This window comes from Schistocerca gregaria, chromosome 1 (assembly GCF_023897955.1).
Source record: "Schistocerca gregaria isolate iqSchGreg1 chromosome 1, iqSchGreg1.2, whole genome shotgun sequence".
In the NCBI taxonomy this organism is placed as follows: Eukaryota; Metazoa; Arthropoda; class Insecta; order Orthoptera; family Acrididae; genus Schistocerca; species Schistocerca gregaria.
This window is the reverse complement of record NC_064920.1, coordinates 1,174,615,749-1,174,635,634: the sequence shown is the minus strand read 5'-3', so window position 1 is coordinate 1,174,635,634 and position 19,886 is coordinate 1,174,615,749. Positions and strand designations below refer to the sequence as shown.

The 19,886-nt window shown below is 38.5% G+C and overlaps 2 protein-coding genes across 4 annotated transcripts in view; both read right to left on the bottom strand.

The window, feature by feature from the left end:
- LOC126284419 (serine/threonine-protein phosphatase 6 regulatory ankyrin repeat subunit C-like) overlaps positions 1 to 19,886 on the bottom strand; it is a 591,030-nt gene that overhangs the window by 534,445 nt on the left and 36,699 nt on the right. The gene's annotated exons all lie outside the window — the stretch shown is intronic.
- The window catches only part of LOC126284427 (serine/threonine-protein phosphatase 6 regulatory ankyrin repeat subunit B-like), a 254,964-nt gene that overhangs the window by 200,520 nt on the left and 34,558 nt on the right, over positions 1 to 19,886 (bottom strand). Inside the window, exon 1 of one of the 3 annotated variants that reach the window (XM_049983357.1) lies at positions 2,115 to 2,361. The exons of 1 other annotated variant lie outside the window; for it this stretch is intronic. In XM_049983357.1, coding sequence (XP_049839314.1) covers positions 2,115 to 2,204 — 90 coding nt within the window. In that variant the 5' untranslated portion in view covers positions 2,205 to 2,361. Of the gene's footprint in view, positions 1 to 2,114; positions 2,362 to 19,886 lie in introns of those variants that run through there. One more of the 3 variants, XM_049983365.1, reaches the window with a different exon arrangement.

Below are 19,886 nucleotides of genomic sequence, written 5' to 3'. Positions count from 1 at the left end.
CATACTCAAGAATGGGTGAAGGAATTGACTGGAAATGAATTTATAAGGATTTTTTAAGGGCACACATGCATGTTTACTATGACCCTAAAGAGGTAGGACATAAAAGCTATATCTATTCAAAATATCCACCAACAAAATGAAACTTATGCACCAAAACCGCATGAGAAATAACTTAGTGGGAACATAGCTAATTAAACTAACAGAGGACAAAGCAGCTGATATAATTTGCCAATGAGAACCATACATGCACAATGGGAAAATACCTGGCTTTCTGTGACAGTACACTGTAATCAGAAGTTCCACACATGCAAAGGTAGCAATTGTGCTGGAAAACATACAGATAACAGTCACACAAATTACACAGCTGAACACCGAACACACAGTAACAATAGAAATCACACTGCTCAGGGAACACTGGATAATCTCTTCCAGGTATGCTCGGTACTCACTTGAAATAGAACCGCTCACAAATGAAATATGAGAGATAACACAGTTCACCAGAGGCAGACACTTACTGATAGACACCAGCATCAATGTGTACTCAACCCTCTGGCATTCTGACAGAATGGACACCAGAGAACAGGACACTGTAAACGCAATAAATGACTGCAACCTTCTCATACTGAATAAAGCAGGACAACCACCAACCTTCAGTGGATATGCAGGTGGAACCAGTAACACTGAAATTAGTCTTGTAAATGAAAACTCAGTCACACACATTGTAAATGCACGTGTCCTAGAAAAAGTCACATCTGGTGATCACAATGTTATAGTCACAAACACATCAACCACTACTGACACAAACACACATACAACACAGCACCCGTGGTTGCTGCTGCATAGAGCAAACTGGCAGACTCTGAGCACAAGAATGGGAAATTACACTCCAAATCTATCAAAATGCTAAAGGCAGGCATAAAACCAAACTTGACAAGACAGTACCACTGGGACAACTTGGTATGGACTCAGTTAGAAAATAATATGCAAGGTGAACCATATAAACTGCAGATTGGCAAAAGCAAATCACCATTTCTACTGTTCATGCTGAGACAACAAGACGGTTCCACTACCAAAGACTGGAGAAATTCAGCAGGATACCTTCTACAAAAGCTCCTCCCGGAAAATGACCCAATTCAGGATCAAAAACAAAATGGTAATCTCCACTGACTAATAGAAACTAAGTAAGCTACTGACCAAGTAGTCATTCCCTTTGGATGTTTCCCTGGTAGTGAACAAACTCAAATACTAAAAATCCTCAGACCTCAATGGAATTAACCCAGGAACTGTCAGGAATACAACACAGAAGATCATACCATTTCTGACTGAATTACTGAATGATTCCTTACAACAATGCAAGATACACACAACATGTAAATCTGTAGATGCAGTAATCATCAAGAAAACTGAGGACAGAGACATGATGAATCTGAAGACATATAGACTAATATGATTGATAAACTGGTTGGCCAAGGACCAGAAGAGACTGCTGTGCAACAGATGTCAGTCACACAGACAGTTCTTCAGCTTTAGTCCCCATTAGTTTGCATTTATACCATAGAAATCTGTATAAGACGCCATTAACAATGCACTGCAGACAATAAAAATGACAAGACGTATATGAAGATGTGAGCCTAATTGATACAGCTAGTGCCTTTGATAACACCTGGTGGCCTGCACTATTTGCAAGATTTAGGGAAACGAAGATACCCACATCGTTATACTACAATCTACTAGACTACTGCAAAAATAGAGTTGCAGAATGGCATCAGGCCATCAGAGGGCTGCCCACAGGGGAAAATTTGACTCGTTCCACATCATTACGAAATATCGTATTCATGATCCATGGAACTAGTATTAATCTAATCTAATCTATTCAGTTCTGTATTCTGGGACACTGCTATACAACCTCTTTTAAACATTCTTGATGATGACAATAGCATGACAGGGGTAATTGTGTACAGAGACAACATAATAGTGATTACATTGGTCAACTCAAGAGAATTTCTGAACCAATGGCAACACAGATACTAAAATTTAAGAATGAATGAGCACCAAATATATAGATCTGACAAGTGGTATGATACATTTTCTCACAGAGCATGGACAATACCCACAGCATCTCTACCATGTTGAATTAAGTAACACAGAGATATGCACATATGGAGAAATTGGCACAGTGTAACACACACATTATATTGTAACATCTTTTAGACACATATCACCAATTTCACAAGCAATCCAAACAGTATACAGATGGAGAATAGGAAATGACCCTACAAGACAACACTACACATGGAAAAATTCCAATAACAACACAACCATTGACCTGGATGCATCAACAAACTCAGAACAAGATAATATGGATACACAGAACAATGTAAAAGTAACAGAACAATTAAGAAATAGAAGTATATATAGTATATATTGTATATATATTGTATTGTATATAGTATATATTGTATTCATCTTCCCTTTTTCCGTAATCTACCACACATTTTATCCTGCCTAATTATACTCAATAATACGTAATTTACTTCCAAACCATAACCTAAAAATTTTTAACGCTTTCAACATAACCGCTGCTATAAAATCCACTGTTCCAAGTTTACAAACATTTCGTTTAAACTCGTGAATACTATTTCACAGCTTCAGTTCCTTTCACCCATTAAACAACCATCTCAGTTATTTCCAACAACTTTCGTTTTATTTCCATTCCCGTTTTCCCCACATAACCGATCATTTTTAGCAGCTTTCCACAGGTTTAAACGTTATTATTTCTTCATCAAACAATTGTTAGCCTCACTCTCATAACCCGCCAGTACACAACCAGTCCTTTGAATACATTTACACACATATTTTTCGAGATTTTATTCGAAAAAGTTTTTCGAATTTTATTTTTTCGGAAAATTTTTTTCCAAACTTTTTTCGAAAAATTTTTTTTTCTTCTTTCGAAACTTTTTTCGAATTTTTTTTTTAATATTCTTGAATTTCCCCACCCTTTAACGTGATCTGGAGACAACATAACCACCTAACCTTTGCACCCATTGTTGTTCACCAACCTAATTTCAACACAGGATCAACATAGCTCATCTCAAACCAACACCTTTATCTCTCCCTATATAAATTTCTATTTACTTTCACTTTAACCTCATATTACCCTTTCCACCTTCTAATACCATGTCAACCTCACAACATCCCTACAATGACCCCATTACATTTTATTTACATTCCCTCCACAAACATGCCTTCACCCTAGCCAGATTACGCTCCCATATTTTATTTACTCAGGCTTGTCTGACATTTGGCATTTTCCCCAAAGGCCTCACACTTAAAGTTCCCATCTCTGGCTGCAATCCTTCTTTCCATCAGTCCTTAAACCAGTTCCAAACAGCACAATCCATAGCCCTCACCCGCCTAATCCTTCACCTATACATCGACTCGGCCAATGAACACACCCGTCAACTCCTATCCCAAATCAAAGTCCTCAATCTTTCCTCTCCCACATCCACACCGGTTGTACATAGCATCCTCCTACAGGCCAACCGCAAATTAGAACAGCATGCCACCCTCCACCTCAAAAAACTATCCAATCTCCTGGTTTCCCACCTCCAGAAAGGCAACTCACTCACCCTCCACAACCTTTCCAACAAACCACAACCTCCTCTCATTGCACACAGACCCAGTCTCTCCCATCTACTATATCTCCCACTTCCAGCTCCACTCCCCCCAACACCTCAAAATTCTAGTCAACACAATCTGGAACCACAACACCTCAATTCAGTAGTTAACCTTTCCTCCAAACCCCTCTCCCAATCCGAAACCTCTGTCCTATCCAAAGGCCTCACCTTCAGCCCCACTCCCAGGTTCAACCAAACTGCCCTTGTCAAAGATTTACTGTCCTACACTCGTAGTCTCTGATGGAAATATCACTTTGCCACGAAGAAAAATAATCCTGATCCCACTCCTAATGATCCAACTCCCCAAGACACTATCCAAATTGAACCCTGCCTGGAACAGTTCCGTCCTCCATCACTGCGGGACCCACCTTCTCTTCCTCAAAATCACCCTCTCCAAACCTTCCAGGAATTTCTCACTTCCAGCCTTGCCTCTCAATCTTTCTTGAAAAACCTTAATCCTACTCCCAACATCACCACAGCCAAACCCCAGGCTATCCGTGATCTGAAAGCTGACCGATCCATCATCATTCTTCCGGCTAACAAGGGTTCCACGACCGTGGTACCTGATCGTCGGGAGTATGTGGCTGAGGGACTGCATCAGCTTTCAGACGACTCTACATACAAAGTTTGCCAAGGTAATCCCATTCCTGATGTCCAGGCGAAGCTTCAAGGAATCCTCAGAACCTTAGGCCCCCTACAAAACCTTTCACCTGACTCCATCAAACTCCTGACCCCACCGACACCTCGCACTCCTACCTTCTACCTACTTCCTAAAATTCACAAACCCAAACATCCTGGCCACCCCTTTGTAGCTGGTTACCAAGCACCCACAGAACGTATCTCTGCCTACGTAGATCAACACCTTCAACCCATTACATGCAGTCTCCCATCCTTCATCAAAGACACCAACCACTTTCTCGAACGCCTGGAATCCGTACCCAGTCTGTTACCCCCAGAAACCATCCTTGTAACCATTGATGCCACTTCCCTATACACAAATATCCCACACGTCCAGGGCCTCGCTGCAATGGAGCACTTCCTTTCACGCTGTTCACCTGCCACCCTACCTAAAACCTCTTTCCTCATCACCTTAGCCAGCTTCATCCTGACCCACAACTTCTTCACTTTTGAAGGCCAGACATACCAACAATTAAAGGGAACAGCCATGGGTACCAGGATGGCCCCCTCGTATGCCAACCTATTTATGGGTCTCTTAGAAGAAGCCTTCTTAGATACCCAAGCCTGCCAACCCAAAGTTTGGTACAGATTTATTGATGACATCTTCATGATCTGGACTCACAGTGAAGAACAACTCCAGAATTTCCTCTCCAACCTCAACTCCTTTTTTTCCATCAGATTCACCTGGTCCTACTCCAAATCCCATGCCACTTTCTTTGACGTTGACCTCCATCTGTCCAATGGCCAGCTTCACACATCCGTCCACATCAAACCCACCAACAAGCAACAGTACCTCCATTATGACAGCTGCCACCCATTCCATATCAAACGGTCTCTTCCCTACAGCCTAGGCCTTCGTGGCAAACGAATCTGCTCCAGTCCTGAATCCCTCAACCATTACACCAACAACCTGAAAACAGCTTTCGCATCCCGCAACTACCCTCCCGACCTGGTACAGAAGCAGATAACCAGAGCCACTTCCTCATCCCCTCAAACCCAGAACCTCTCACAGAAGAACCCCAAAAGTGCCTCACTTGTGACAGGATACTTCCCGGGACTGGATCAGACTCTGAATGTGGTTCTCCAGCAGGGATACGACTTCCTAAAATCCTGCCCCGAAATGAGATCCATCCTTCATGAAATCCTCCCCACTCCACCAAGAGTGTCTTTCCGCCGTCCACCTAACCTTCGTAACCTCTTGGTTCATCCCTATGAAATCCCCAAAGCACCTTCCCTACCCTCTGGCTCCTACCCTTGCAACTGCCCCCAGTGTAAAACCTGTCCTATGCACCCTCCCGCCACCACCTACTCCAGTCCTGTAACCCGGAAGGAGTACACGATCAAAGCGAGAGCCACGTGTGAAAGCACCCACGTGATTTACCAACTGACCTGCCTACCATGTGACGCTTTCTATGTGGGAATGACCAGCAACAAACTGTCCATTCGCATGAATGGACACAGGCAGACAGTGTTTGTTGGTAATGAGGATCACCCTGTGGCTAAACATGCCTTGGTGCACGGCCAGCACATCTTGGCACAGGGTTACACCGTCCGAGTTATCCGGATACTTCCCACCAACACCAACCTATCCGAACTCCGGAGATGGGAACTCGCCCTTCAGTATATCCTCTCTTCTCGATATCCGCCAGGCCTCAACCTCCGCTAATTTCAAGTTGCCACCGCTCATACCTCACCTGTCTTTCAACAACTTCTTTGCCTCTGTACTTCCACCTCGACTGACATCTCTGCCCTTACTCTTTGCCTTTAAATATGTCTGCTTGTGTCTGTGTATGTGCGGATGGATATGTGTGTGTGTGCGAGTGTACACCTGTCCTTTTCCCCCCCATAAGGGAAGTCTTTCCACTCCCTGGATTGGAATGACTCCTTACCCTCTCCCTTAAAACCCACATCCTTTCGTCTTTCCCTCTCCTTCCCTCTTTCCTGAAGAAGCAACCATCGGTTGCGAAAGCTAGTAATTCTGTGTGTGTGTTTGTGTGTTTTGTTCATGAGCCTGTCTGCCGGCGCTTTCCCGCTTGGTAAGTCTTGGAATCTTTGTTTTTAAAGTATATATAGAACATTAGCCAAGAATAGAAAATGTATAAGGACTGTAACCATACATAAGTAATACATAAATAATAACTAGATTTAATTTCATAACAGCTTACATTACAGAAATACACTGAGTTAAAACTTCTGGGGGAGGTGAGGCTCGATGAACTACCAAGGCTCTCCTCCCACAGGAAAAGCTATCTCATTCTCAGTTTTTATTCAAGAATGTCATACAATGTTCAAATGCTGTCTAAGCTGTATATTTCCCATAATAGTCTTTTTCAATAATCTGTTGCTAATAACATAATTCAATATAACTTGTACTTATATCTAAGCCAATTTCTGCTCCATCTGAGACTGGTTCAGCTCCCACCTGGAAGAGCCAGGTAGTGGGATCATTTATTAGCTTCTTCTTAAATAAAAAAATTGTTTCTGTTTCCTTTTCCTCAAATTACGTTCATTTTATACCAATATTAACTAATTATTGTTACTCTTGTTTTATTCAAAAATTATAAGAAATATGGAAAAATGTACTTTTACACATAAAACTAAAAAGTATGACCCTTTAAAAAAAAATAGGCAGCAGGTTTTGAAACATTCAATAAATTCAGTAGCAATCATATGTGATTCGGATCCAGACTGATGGCAATATTAAGACATTAGCCAAATGATTATTTTTTTAAGCTAGTACCTTCTTTGTAGATGGACTCCGTTCCTGAGGATTCCTCCAATGAATCTTGGTCAAAGGCTGATGAGCAATATTCACATATTAGTCAAATGACTGTTTTGTAAGCTAGTACCTCCTTTGTTGATGGACTACCGTTCCTGAGGATTCCTCCAATGAATCTCAGTCCGGAACCTCCCTTTTGTGTGGTTTGTCCACTTCAAACTCTCTGTACACATACTCCTACATTTTGCTACAATCCTCCACTGTTGTGACTTCTCTATATACAACAGTATTATCAACTAAAAGCTGACTGGTGTGCAATGCACAGCCACAATTAATAGCCCATGGACACAAGAATTTTTCTCCAATTCACTCGCTTCCATTGCGTGTCTACATTTCTCCCTCCCTCCCTCTCTCCAACTTATTCTGTCTCTTTTTCTATTACTTGTGCTCCACCCCTTCCATTTTGAGACTGTTACCTCACTCCATCTTCATTATGCTACTGCCACTGAGAACCAACTTCCCTCTGCCTGACTACTTTTAGAACTGTCCCCCCCCCCCCCCCCCCCTGGTCTCTCACTCAAAACACTTTTCATCTCTCTTCATAGCAAACAGCCTGGGCAACAGGTAATAGCAGATAAGTGTCAAAGCTGTGGGTGGATGGGTGTTTATGAATTTCCTTAAGTAAGAACAAGAGTGGTAGCTATGGAGTTAGTAAAATGCTCTACTCTATTGTGCATGCATATCACCATACATCATTCTTTCATTCACTCATTTACATATCACTGTATTGCAACAAAGTCTCATTGTAAAGGATACTCTAAAGAGAGGTGGTATGACTGAAGTTACACATTAATAGGTTGTGTTGAAAAATTTAACAGTCCGCCATTACAAAACAAAATACATGCACTGTTTTCAAAATTTTATACACTCAAAGACCAAGGAAAAAGAAATTCTGGAATATTATTAAACAAGAAACAATTAAATACAGCAAGCCAAATTGAACTGAGCACCCAGACAACACCTCTGGTGAAAATGGTCCCACATTCAAATCACTGGCCACCAAATTTAATTATCACTTCCTCTCTAGTCACCTGTAGCTGCTAGTAATTACCAGCCTTTCACTTGACCAAACTAAGTATAGGTAATCTCTCACTAGTGGTTGCTAGCAATTGTACGATGCAGCACTTACTGAGTCTTCCAAAAACCCCTAAGAAGCTGATAAAATGCTTCAGATCTTCTAAAAGTAATGATTCTACTGGTTATGGTGTGTTGTAACGTGTCTATCCTACAAGATAAAATGTTCCACTTCTGACCACCCAGGCTGATGAAAGGTTTTCATGGAAACTAGAAATGTTGTATAAAGTAGTTGATAACCTCCGACTGTGTTTGATCTGGTTTGTTATATTGAATTGAATTGAATTTTCTTTGATCCTGAAAGATTACATTGTGTACAGTAAATGTACATGTAATATAGGACATGTCAAAGTGTTAACATCCCTTATCACTTATTTTTCTACACCTTTAGCTTACATTTTTACATTACTGATAATGAGTAACAATATATACAAATTTAAAGGCATAAGTATTCTGCAACACTGTAAAACTCTTTTTCAATGAGATAGTCTTTAAGTTTCTTTGGAAAGTCATTGTGAAGTACACTATCTTTCAGGGTTTTGGGCAGACTTCTTAGTAGTCTGATACCAAAGTACTGGGGTCCTTTTTCTAGCATTGCCAGTCGGTGGGGTATGCTCCATACTTCATTCTTCTTTCTTGTATTGTGGGTGTGTACACTAGCATTTGCAATCCAGTCCTCACTACCTTTTGTGATGTACATTATGGTTTTGTATATATACAATGATGAAAAAGTTAAGATATTTAAATTCTTGAAACAGTTACTGCATGTTTCAGAGGTCTTTCTTCTTAAAATGGCTTTTTTTTTTTTTTTTTTTTTTTTTTTTTTTTTTTTTTTTTGTAATGAGAATACTCATTTTGTCTCTTGTTTGTTTGAGTATCCCCACACAGTCACTTCATACTATAAGTATGGTTCGAAAAGTCCATGATACACTGTACACAGAAGGTTCTTGTCAGAATACTGTGATAGCTGCATCATTAAGAATATGACAGAGCTCAGTTTCTTACAGACATTATTAATATGTTTTTTCCATTTCAGTTCATTATCCACAAGAATACCTAAGAATCTAGCAGATTCTACTTCTTCCAACCTTGTTCCATCAACCTCTAAATCTATGTCTACAGCCTTTTCTTGTTTTTAATTGCTGAATACATAGTCTTTTTTAGATTTATAACCAGTTCATTTTCCAACAGCCATTGAGCTGTGACATTCGCAGATATGTTGCTCTTCTCTCAAGCTGTTCCATATTTTGGTCACTATTTAGTATTGTCATGTCATTAGCATACAATATTTTCTTTTTTTCCTCCTCAACACCTATATCATTAACAAATACATTAAATAACAATGGCCCCATTACCGAACCCTGCGGCACTCCATATTTGATGGATTTGGTTTCTGATTGGTACGAGTTTCCTAATGATACATACTGCTTGCGGTTGCACAAGTATGATTTTATCCATTCACCTGGTTGCCCCCGAATGCCATAGTTGCTTAATTTTTGTACCAGCATTTCATGGTCAATGGTGTCAAATGCCTTTGAAAGATCCAGAAACATTGCAGAGACAACCTTTTTCTCATCCAAGGACTGTAAAATGTATTCTGTTAGACTGACAATTGCTGATTCTGTAGATTTACCCTTTCTGAAACCATGTTGTGTGGGCATGAGAATGTTACGTTTGTCCAATTAGTTAACTAATCTGGTATAAATAAGCATTTCTACGATTTTTGAGAAACCTGATATCAGTGAAACTGGTCTGTAGTTGTTGGGACCAGCCCTACACCCTTTCTTGTACACTCGCACTGCCTTCGTTATCTTCAGTTTCTCTGGAAAAAATGCATCTCTGAAAGAACAGTTTGCTATGTTCTTCAGTAGTGTTATTATCTCCTCTCATACCAGCTTTATTACATGATTTGATATTTCATCATCACCAGATGATTTCTTGGACTTCAGTTATTGTATAGTTTTCCGTAATTCATCTTCTGTGACTGGTCTTAAGAACATAGTACTGCATGATCTTTTTGGTACCTTAATATCCTTCTGTTTTTGACTATTTCTTTCCAATTTTAGGTTTTCTACTACACTGATATAGTTATTATGTTTGCTATTTCCATACCATCTGTGACCACTGTGCTGTCTATTTTAATTGACCTAATACCTTCTTCTTTGTTTGACCCATCTTTTTCCTTTCTTTCAGCATTGATTGCATTCCAAGTTGCCTTTGCCTTGTTTTTTGAGTTGGCTATAGTGGTGTCAATTGCTCTTGCTTCCGCTTTTCTTATTGTTTTTCTATACTTCTTTTTTAACTTTTTATAGTTTTCAGCTTTGCCCATCCGTCTCAAGTCCTGAAGCTTCCTTCACTGTTCTAGTATTTCACTGGTAATCCACTGTGTTTGATCTTGCTGACTTTCTTGTCTCTTTACTTTGGGAAATGCTACATTAAAATGGTACTTAATTGTTGAAATAAATGCATCATATTTTTCATTTACACTCTGGGCCTGTAGGGTTTCACTCCAGGTTTCCTTACTTAACATTGTTCTAAAGATGTTGATATTTTGTTCACTGATGATCCTAATTTCTTTGGTTGTTTGTTTTGGTTCTGATACTGAGTCATTACTTCTGCAAAAGCTGATACTGAGTCATTACTTCTGCAAAAGCTGATTAGTTGTCCATGATGATCAGATATTTCTGTCTGAACTACATGTGACTCATAGTTACACATATTAGTAATTATGTTGTCAATAATTGTCTCACTTTGTGAAGTCACTCTTGTTGGTGCAATTATTGTCACTTTCATGTTATGCTGTATTAACAATTCTTCAAAATCCTGTCTTATTTTTGTGTCTTTTCCCATGTCAATGTTGAAATCTCCACATATAATAAGATTTCTCTTCATGTTCATTCTCAATAAGCTAGCAATTTTTTTTTAGAAAGATGCTAATATTGCCACATGGTGACCTGTACACACAAAACACTCTAAAATCCTCTGCCACTATACCAGAAACTTCAAAGTCTTTTTCTCTAGCTATGGTAAATGTAGCAGTTTCACTGTTTACATTCTTTGATAGAGTCCCTGTTTTGATATATATACAAACGCCTTCACCCTTATATTTAGATCTGCAGAAGTAACTAGCTAGTTTGTAGTCCTTTATTGCCACATTATGTATTTTACTTTCAGTTAGTCCATGTTCACTTATGCATAATATGTCTGGTCTTACTCCACTCAGGAGTACTTCTGCTTCTAATTTTTTGTTACCAAAGTATTGAATATTTTGATGAAGTACTTTTACGTGATTTTTCTTTTGTTGGTTTACATGTTGTGAGCTGTATTCTGGGGCAAATTCTTTAGTATCATCTTTTTTTGTATGGTGCTTATATTTTTCTTTTCCAGCTGGAGTGTATGATTTTTCACCCCCTTCAGGGCATATTAGTTTCCCTTGCATTTAATGATTTTGCAGACATCTACAAACATTCTGCTTAACGTTACAGACCCCAGTCTATTTCAATGCAAGCCATCCTTCGCTAGTGAGTTTTCACATAGGAATTTGTTTGGGTCTATAAAAATTGCCCCAAGACGATCACATTGCTCTTTAAGAGGACAGTTTATTTTGTCGATATATTTTTCACTCACCGACCTTCTGTTTATGATTCCGCTAAGTATCAGATGAGATCCTGCATACATATTTCTTGCAGAACGGATCATGTTTCTTGTTTTGCTTGCCATTTCTTCCTCACTGCTGCTCCTTAACAAATTTGTTCCAACATGTATAAACACCCCATTATAGTTATGTCTGGTTTCAGAATCTGTTTCTGTAGTATCTTGTCTTGTATTTACCATATTTTTAAAATGTTTACTGAGTTGATGCGTTCTAATACCAGGTTGTACGTTGATCTTGCAATTGGGGACAGCGATATTCATCAGCAGCGAATCGCCAATTATTAAAAAGTCATTTTCCTTTTGTTCCGTATCTGTTGCCTTGTATTTCCTTTTGCTGTATGTTACCACCTTCCATTTATATTTATCTTCCGGTTTTTGGCTTACTGAGTTTACCGAGACATCAACGGGAACACTTGAAATGATGTTTTTAAAGTATGTGCAGATAGGGCGTAAAAGACATTGTCTCTGGACATCGACAAGGTGCAACGGTGAACAAACCTCTTTATCTACTGTGGTGGAACACTTGTACTTCGCGTGTTATGGCTTGGTGGTGCCTTGTATGTCTTGGAGCAAAGGGCATGGTTAACAATGTAAATACCAAACCAGTTCAAGACACAGAGGAGATCTGTATCTGACTGAAATATCATGCCAAGATACATACATGTTGTGATTTGTTGATAGCTACATATTACAGAAGACCTGTTCACCTTAAATTGTAATAGTGCTTGTAAAGTATTAAAATTCAGTTGTACATACAGAAGAGTATATGGAGTGGCCACCGTCATACCCAAAAACCATGTACATTCGATTCCATTTTGGCAATCATGACAGAACACGAGTCTGATGTTCAGATAGAAGGGAGCTTTAATAATAATAATAATAAGAAGAAGAAGAAGAAGAAGAAGAAGAAGAAGAATTTTCAATAAATTTAATGAAGGAATTGGAAGAAGATATAACACTGCCCAGAGCAACACAAAATCATGGACAATCTAAACAGGCACTTGTAGTGTGTTGCCTCATTTAAACTATATATTTAAGAAGTAACAATTTCAAGGTGCCTGAGACTGAGAGTTAGATGAAAGAGGTCAGCTAATCATAGTAACAGGGTCTACCAGCAAGTATATTTGCGTGTTTAAGTAGACTTTGGTATGTGAGTGGAGACAGCCCCCCTCCCTCCTTCCCCAAAAATGACATTGTAGAATTTCACATGGTGATTTGGAGACTATGACTGTAGCAGTACAGCAGCAATGTCTGATGGCATTCCTGGGGCAGACAACCAGTAAAACACCAGCTCATCTTCACAGTTCAGAGACTGATCAACTGGCTACACAATGATTATGCAGCAGCTCATCAAAATGTCATGTAGCCAATGCATGACACATTGGCAGTGCAGCATAGGTAGGTATGTGTCTGATTAGGTGAGCTGTAAATAGCACTGACCTAAGATTCCTTTTAGAAATTCATTCTGTCAAGAGATGTAGAAATACATTTTGCTAGTTTGGAGGATGGTGTCAAAACAGAGTAACATTATATAAGTGCTCTTAAGTGAACATATTATTGACTAAATTTTATGCATGCCACTAATCCCAAGATGGATGAATTAATATTTCTCTAGAAGGCCCAAACAGAGAAATCTAAAAAAATCAGGTTATTTGTCTAATATCATAACAAACCAAGTAGAGAAATTAGTAAAATTAGATGATTACTGATTTAAAAAGACAAAGAGAGGAGATAGCTACAAAAGTGGATAAAATCTCTAATACAGAATAGACTTTATTAAACATACCTAAGAAGTTACAGGTTGAGATACAAAGCATTGTGGTTTAATCAGGAACAAGATTCAAGAACAGGTTATTAAGGTAAACAATAAGACAAAACAAACAAAGGGATTGTAAAATCATGAATTAAAAAGTATAAAAAGTCAAATCTCAGCTACACAAGGCGAGTAGAGACACTGGGAAAAAGTAAAGATTTTGGAGAAGTAATTGATGGCCAACTTCTTCTACTCCATCAGTAGGTAAAAGTGGAAGCTCTCGTTTTCAGGGACTGTAGAAATATATAGTACTAATAAACAGAAAATATCAAAGTTTCATGGATTGGCATTTTTGAAAAACAAATTCCATAAATTACAAAAAAAGTTCAGAACCCTATAGTAAAAGAACTTTGACAGATAAGTCCAAATGGAGGATTCCTTTGTAATCAGAAAGCAATTATCTTTCAAATAAAAAAACCAATAAAATATCTAAAACTGTTCCAGAGATACAGCACTTTCAAATTTTTTCAAAATTTGCATCTTCAAAATGGTATGCACAGTCTCATCTTTGGAGGGCTGTATCTCGGAGCAGAAATTTTTTTGGAGAAAACAAAAAAAATACATGTTCCTTACTTAGTACTTTATTTTAACATATGCTAAATTCAATAACTTCCAAGAATATCAAAGTAAGATTTTTTTGTAGCCTGCCTATATTGATATGGCCTATGCCTATAGTAATCACACCCAACGAACAAGAAACAGCAGAGGAAATTTTAAATATTCAGAAAATTATTAAGTGGTTCTCTGCAAATGGACTCTCACTAAATTTTGAGAAAACACAATATATACAGTTCTGTACAGTAAATGGCATAACACCATTGATAAATTTAGACTATGAACAGAGGACTGTTGCTAAGGCAGAATATTCAAAATTTCTGGGTGTGTGCATTGATGAGAAACTGAATTGGAAGAAACACATTGATGGTCTGCTGAAACACTTAGGTTCAGCTACTTACGCTATTAGGTTTATTGCAAATTTTGGTGATAAACATATCAGTAAATTAGCCTACTGTGACTATTTTCATTCACTGCTTTCATATGGCACCACATTTTGAAGTAATTCATCATTAAGATTAAAAGTATTCATTGCACAAAAGCATATAATCAGAATAATAGCTAGAGCCCACCCAGGATCACATTGCAGACATTTATTTAAGGAACTCGGGATATTTACAGTACCTTTGGAAAACATATATTCTCTTATGAAATTTGTTATTAACAACCCATCCTAATTCAAAAATAACAGCCATTGCATGGCTACCACAATAGCAGAATGGATGATCATCACTATTCTGGGTTAAATCTGACTTTGGGACAGAAAGGGGTGAATTATGCTGCCACAAAAATCTTTGGTCATTTGCCAAATACCATTGAAAGTCTGACAGATAGCCAACCAACATTTAAAAATAAATTAAAGAATTTCTGAATGACTACTCCTTCTACTCAACAGATGATTTTTTAGGTATGAAGTAGTAAAAAAAAATTATTTTATGTAAAGCAAACATATGTTGAAGTGACAGATTTCACATCATTATGTAATGTCACATTCATTATGTATGGAACAAACATTAATGTAATGTAATCTGCATAGGTCAGTTAAAGAGGTGGGTTCATTTGTGTCAAACTTTTGATGAGTTACCCCCAATTAATACCTTCCTGAGGAGGTTACCTGAAAGGATAGACTGGGGCTTGGTTTGTTTATCTTATGAGTCTGTTGATCAATCCCTGAAGTATGCAGACAAATTGGATAGAATTTGAGAGAATAGACAGACAAAACTTTGACTATGGAAGGCAAAATTGGGAAAATGACTACAACAATAATAAATGATTCATGGAACATCTCATATAAAGATGTGAAACAAATACTAACAAAGAGATGAGGGGCTGGACAGTACTTACCTCAGCTCATTACAGCCGATAGATACACAAAACAGAACAGAAGATTTACGTTCATAGCTTTCGGAACTTTGTTCCTTCGTCAGGGAGAAAAGAGGGGAAAGAAAGGGAAGAAGGGACAGTGGATTCAGTTACTCACAACCCAGGTTATGAAGCAACAGGGAAAGGTAAACAGGGAGGGTAGCAAGGATGGAGGCATGGTTGTCAGAGGGAAGCCAAAGATATTCTACTGTAAGTACTGTGCCAGCTGCAAACAAAAGAGGATGCATACAGAAGTAAAGAGGTATATAGTATGAAGATAAACACAACTATATAGTATGAAAAGATGTGTGAGTGGCTAAACAGGAAAGGGAAAAAGGAGAAGACTGAAGAGTAAGGTTGATTAACATAGGTTCAGTCCAGGGGGATGGCGGGATGAAAAGATGTGTTGGAGTGCAAGTTCCCATCTCCGCAGTTCTCCCACCCAAAACCAGTCCCTCGGAAATTAAAATGAAGTTGAGGTTGCAACTGTGTCAGTGATACCATCAGAACCACATAGTTCCATGTAAAATTCTTACATTTCAGCTGAGATATACATATTTAAAAAAATGTAAAAACAAGTAGTTTCTATAGTGCCATAAATGATTGAATAAATTATTGTAACTATACTTGAAAGGAAAAAAAAGTATTACCTGGCACTTCTCTGCTGACTGTGCCATGGCTTCAATTCTCAACAAAATATATCAGGAACAAAACATTTTTATCATTATTTAATCATTTTTGTTCACTGAAGATGTGTGCAAAGTGTCACTACACTGACAGATGCACAGAGTTATCAGATTGACATCACTCAGGTTGCCAAGTAATTAGACTTATTTAGTTTCATTATATAAAAAAAAATCTTTCATGCACATAATTTGGTCCAAACTTGGATATCACTTTTGCAGTCTGATTATGGAGACATGTAAGCTCTTCCAAACAAAAACCTTTATAGAAGCCCTGGTCATTTTTAACGTAGTAGAATTTTTCTTTTAATTTGGAATTACACCACAGTTTGATCAGTTCCATCTGCAAATGAAGAGGGGCACTTTCAGATGATACAGCAAATGGTCTTGAAAATGTCTGAAAAACAGATGCAAGGTTGGCAGTGTCCTGAAAATATTTGGAAACTGTTCTTGTATTTCTTCCAATACCAAAATGAATTATTCAAATTCAAAATTCATATTTTCTTCACATCACAGAGCTAAGGGAAATGGTTGGTGTTGTTTTTCAGAAGCTGTCCCATTAACAATATGATTTTCATTTTAAATGCATCCACTTTTCCCATTAAATCAGATGTCAATAACTTCCAACTTTATTACACCATATAGAGGTGTTTAAATGTGCAGTCAAGTCAACTAAAAATGTAATGTCTGCAATCCATTCCAGATCTTCTATTGTTGATTCGTGCTTCCCTTTTTCTCTCATAAATTGAACAATAGCAGGTCTTAGCTCAAAAAACAGTTCCATGCTCATTGGCTTAACCAACATAATTCACAGTAGTAAATCATGTCTCTATAAAAAACTGTTGAAACTTACATACTAATAACCTATGTGACTTTAGATGATTGCCGCTGTGGTCAAGTGGTCCTAGGCACTACAGTCTGGAACTGCGCGACTGCCACGGTCGCAGGTTCGAATCCTGCCTCAGGCATGGATGTGTGTGATGTCCTTAGGTTAGTTAGGTTTAAGTAGTTCCAAGTTCTAGGGGACTAATGACCTCAGAAGTTAAGTCCCATAGTGCTCAGATCCATTTGAACCATTTTTTTTTTTTAGATTATTTACTATTGGACCACCAGTTTCATTATGTGCTCCATCCCCACAAATTTAGCACAAAGTGGTTCTTGATGTATGAAACAATAAATTTCATACAAATTATCTGTTTATTGTTATAGTTTTTTGTGTGACAATGCTACGAGCCCATTGGTGGCCTTCACACTGCTGATCTCCATCGGTGATAACTAAGAACAACATGCTCCAATTCAGGCCAATGGCTTCAGTTGCCTCTTTAAAAGTTTTGAGGAAGTCAGTCCATCTCACTGTGTCTTTCATTGGCACCAGATTTAACAGTTCTTCTGTCACGTGTAAACCCCACGAACACAAAATGGAAGTTGTGCTGTGCCTGAAATATTGACCAACTCATCGAAAGCAATCAAGAATGTAACAAACTTGCTGGCAAGGTCAATTAATTGCCCATAGATATCTGTTCCCATAACAGCTATGCGGTGAGTTATTGAGTTTCACAAAATACTAATTTTGGAAAACTTCTGTACCTCCAATGGGACTTTTGATGAACTCTTTCATGAATTCACCATTGCTGAAATGTTTATTAAATCTGTCAATTTTGAGCACTTTTTTGCAGCTTGCTTTTAATGACATGCTACTACTATTGGTTGCTGGCTAGAAATAAAAAACAATGGTATAGACTGTAAACACATTGGATTTCCACAAGTAAATATGTACAAATACAAACAGCACCAACGCAAATGATTTTCCTGAGTTACTTAAACTGAGATCAGTTTGCAGAGCAGCAATGCACCTTTTCAGGCCTGCCAACTTGTTTTCTCTTCCATCGCCAACTAAATCTTTAGATTCCTCATGCATTTTGATGTGATGTCATTCTACAGCATATTTGTGATGGCTGGCAATTATGTGACTGCATACTAGACACTGAGAAGTATTGTAATTCCCACTCATATGTAAACAGTTGTGGCAATATGTTGCTAGAATGCCTCTTTTTGAGTGTATATGTCATTGCAACTATCATGGTTCTTTTACAGTACCAGCACAATCAAATAGTGAGGAGGGCACAGCACTGGTAGTTTGAAACATACCACACCAAATGCTGCAAGAAACAGTACCACATCACACTGCTACATGAATGTCATTCCATACTGAGTACTTTAAAAAAGGACTGATCAGAGCCATGATAGATCAAGCTCGGCCTGTACATCATCCAGGTGTGTAGCTCAGCATGCCAGGGCCAATCCTGGTTTTGAACAATTCACTTGGAATTAAGAGTCAGAGCTATTAGTGGTTGACAGAAATTTTTAGTTCTTATGCATACATTAGGAAAGACTAACTCTCCTCCCCATCAATTAAACTTTCATGCAATCCTCCATTCAGAAACATGGGTGAAGCTGTACGTACCCACTGCATGTGTTCATCTTCTGGGATACACATACCCTATGACTGACAGGCCAGACAAGGTTGGTAGTGGCATAACTGACTATTTGGTCCCATAAAATTTATAACCAGTCTACTGTTACAGCTTCCTCTCTAAATATTTAATGTCTCTACACTTTATGTGATGCAATTTGAACTTTGAGGGTTGTTAAAGAGTAGGTCACGAACATTGCACAATGTGCAGAAACGTCTACGGCCAAAGTCTGATCAATATTGCTTACTTTTTCAATCTTACTCATTGCAATTAAATCGACAGAAATGTGACTGTATGCCATGTGGTGCATGGGCTGTAATGGAAGAGTGCTCATGTTGCTGTGACTAAACAATCTTTTGAGTTTTATTCTGGACAGTGTGTCTCTTAGCCAGTACAATTTCATGTCTCTCATTAAGAAGATGTGTTATTAGTGACACCAAAGGGTATACATTAATATTGACTTGAAGTATGTCGGAGCACTGATTTTGGTGGCTTATAGGTGATATACAACCTGCCTCTATAGCTGAGATCATTAATCCATGCCAGTGCAGTGGTGCTTGATTTGGAGGTAAGCCATTTCAAATCCTGGTGGTGGATGAAATTTCAACTGCCAGTGTTCGGCCAGCAATGGCAGGAGAGATGGTGATGTAAAGTTCCTGATTACCAGTCTTTGCATAAACGTTCTGTACTCAATTTCAAGCCTCTCTGTAGTCGCTCATGAGGTGAGAGCATGTGACACTGTTGACAGTGATCCGTCTGTTGGACGGGGACATTAAGCTCGGTGGCTATTTGTGAGGTGTTAGCTATGTGCCAGCACCAGGTTTCACCCTCTCCCTTGCTCTCATCCATAACAATACAAACCCAACACTACACTGTCAAAAAAATTTAATCATGCACATGACACAGACAAACACTTAACACTTCATATCAGGTCAGAGAAAGGCAACAACAAACCACCTCCAATACGGCCTTGCCATGAGTGGCAGTACAGGGTTCCTGCATCTACTCCCCTAGTCTTGTATGGGGCTTTGCATTGCATATATGACACCAATTAAGCACTTCTGTCTCTGTAAACTTATTTCAATGAATTTTGCTTGTCTTTCTCCACCAGGGTAGAACATGCTTATGACTTTTGGC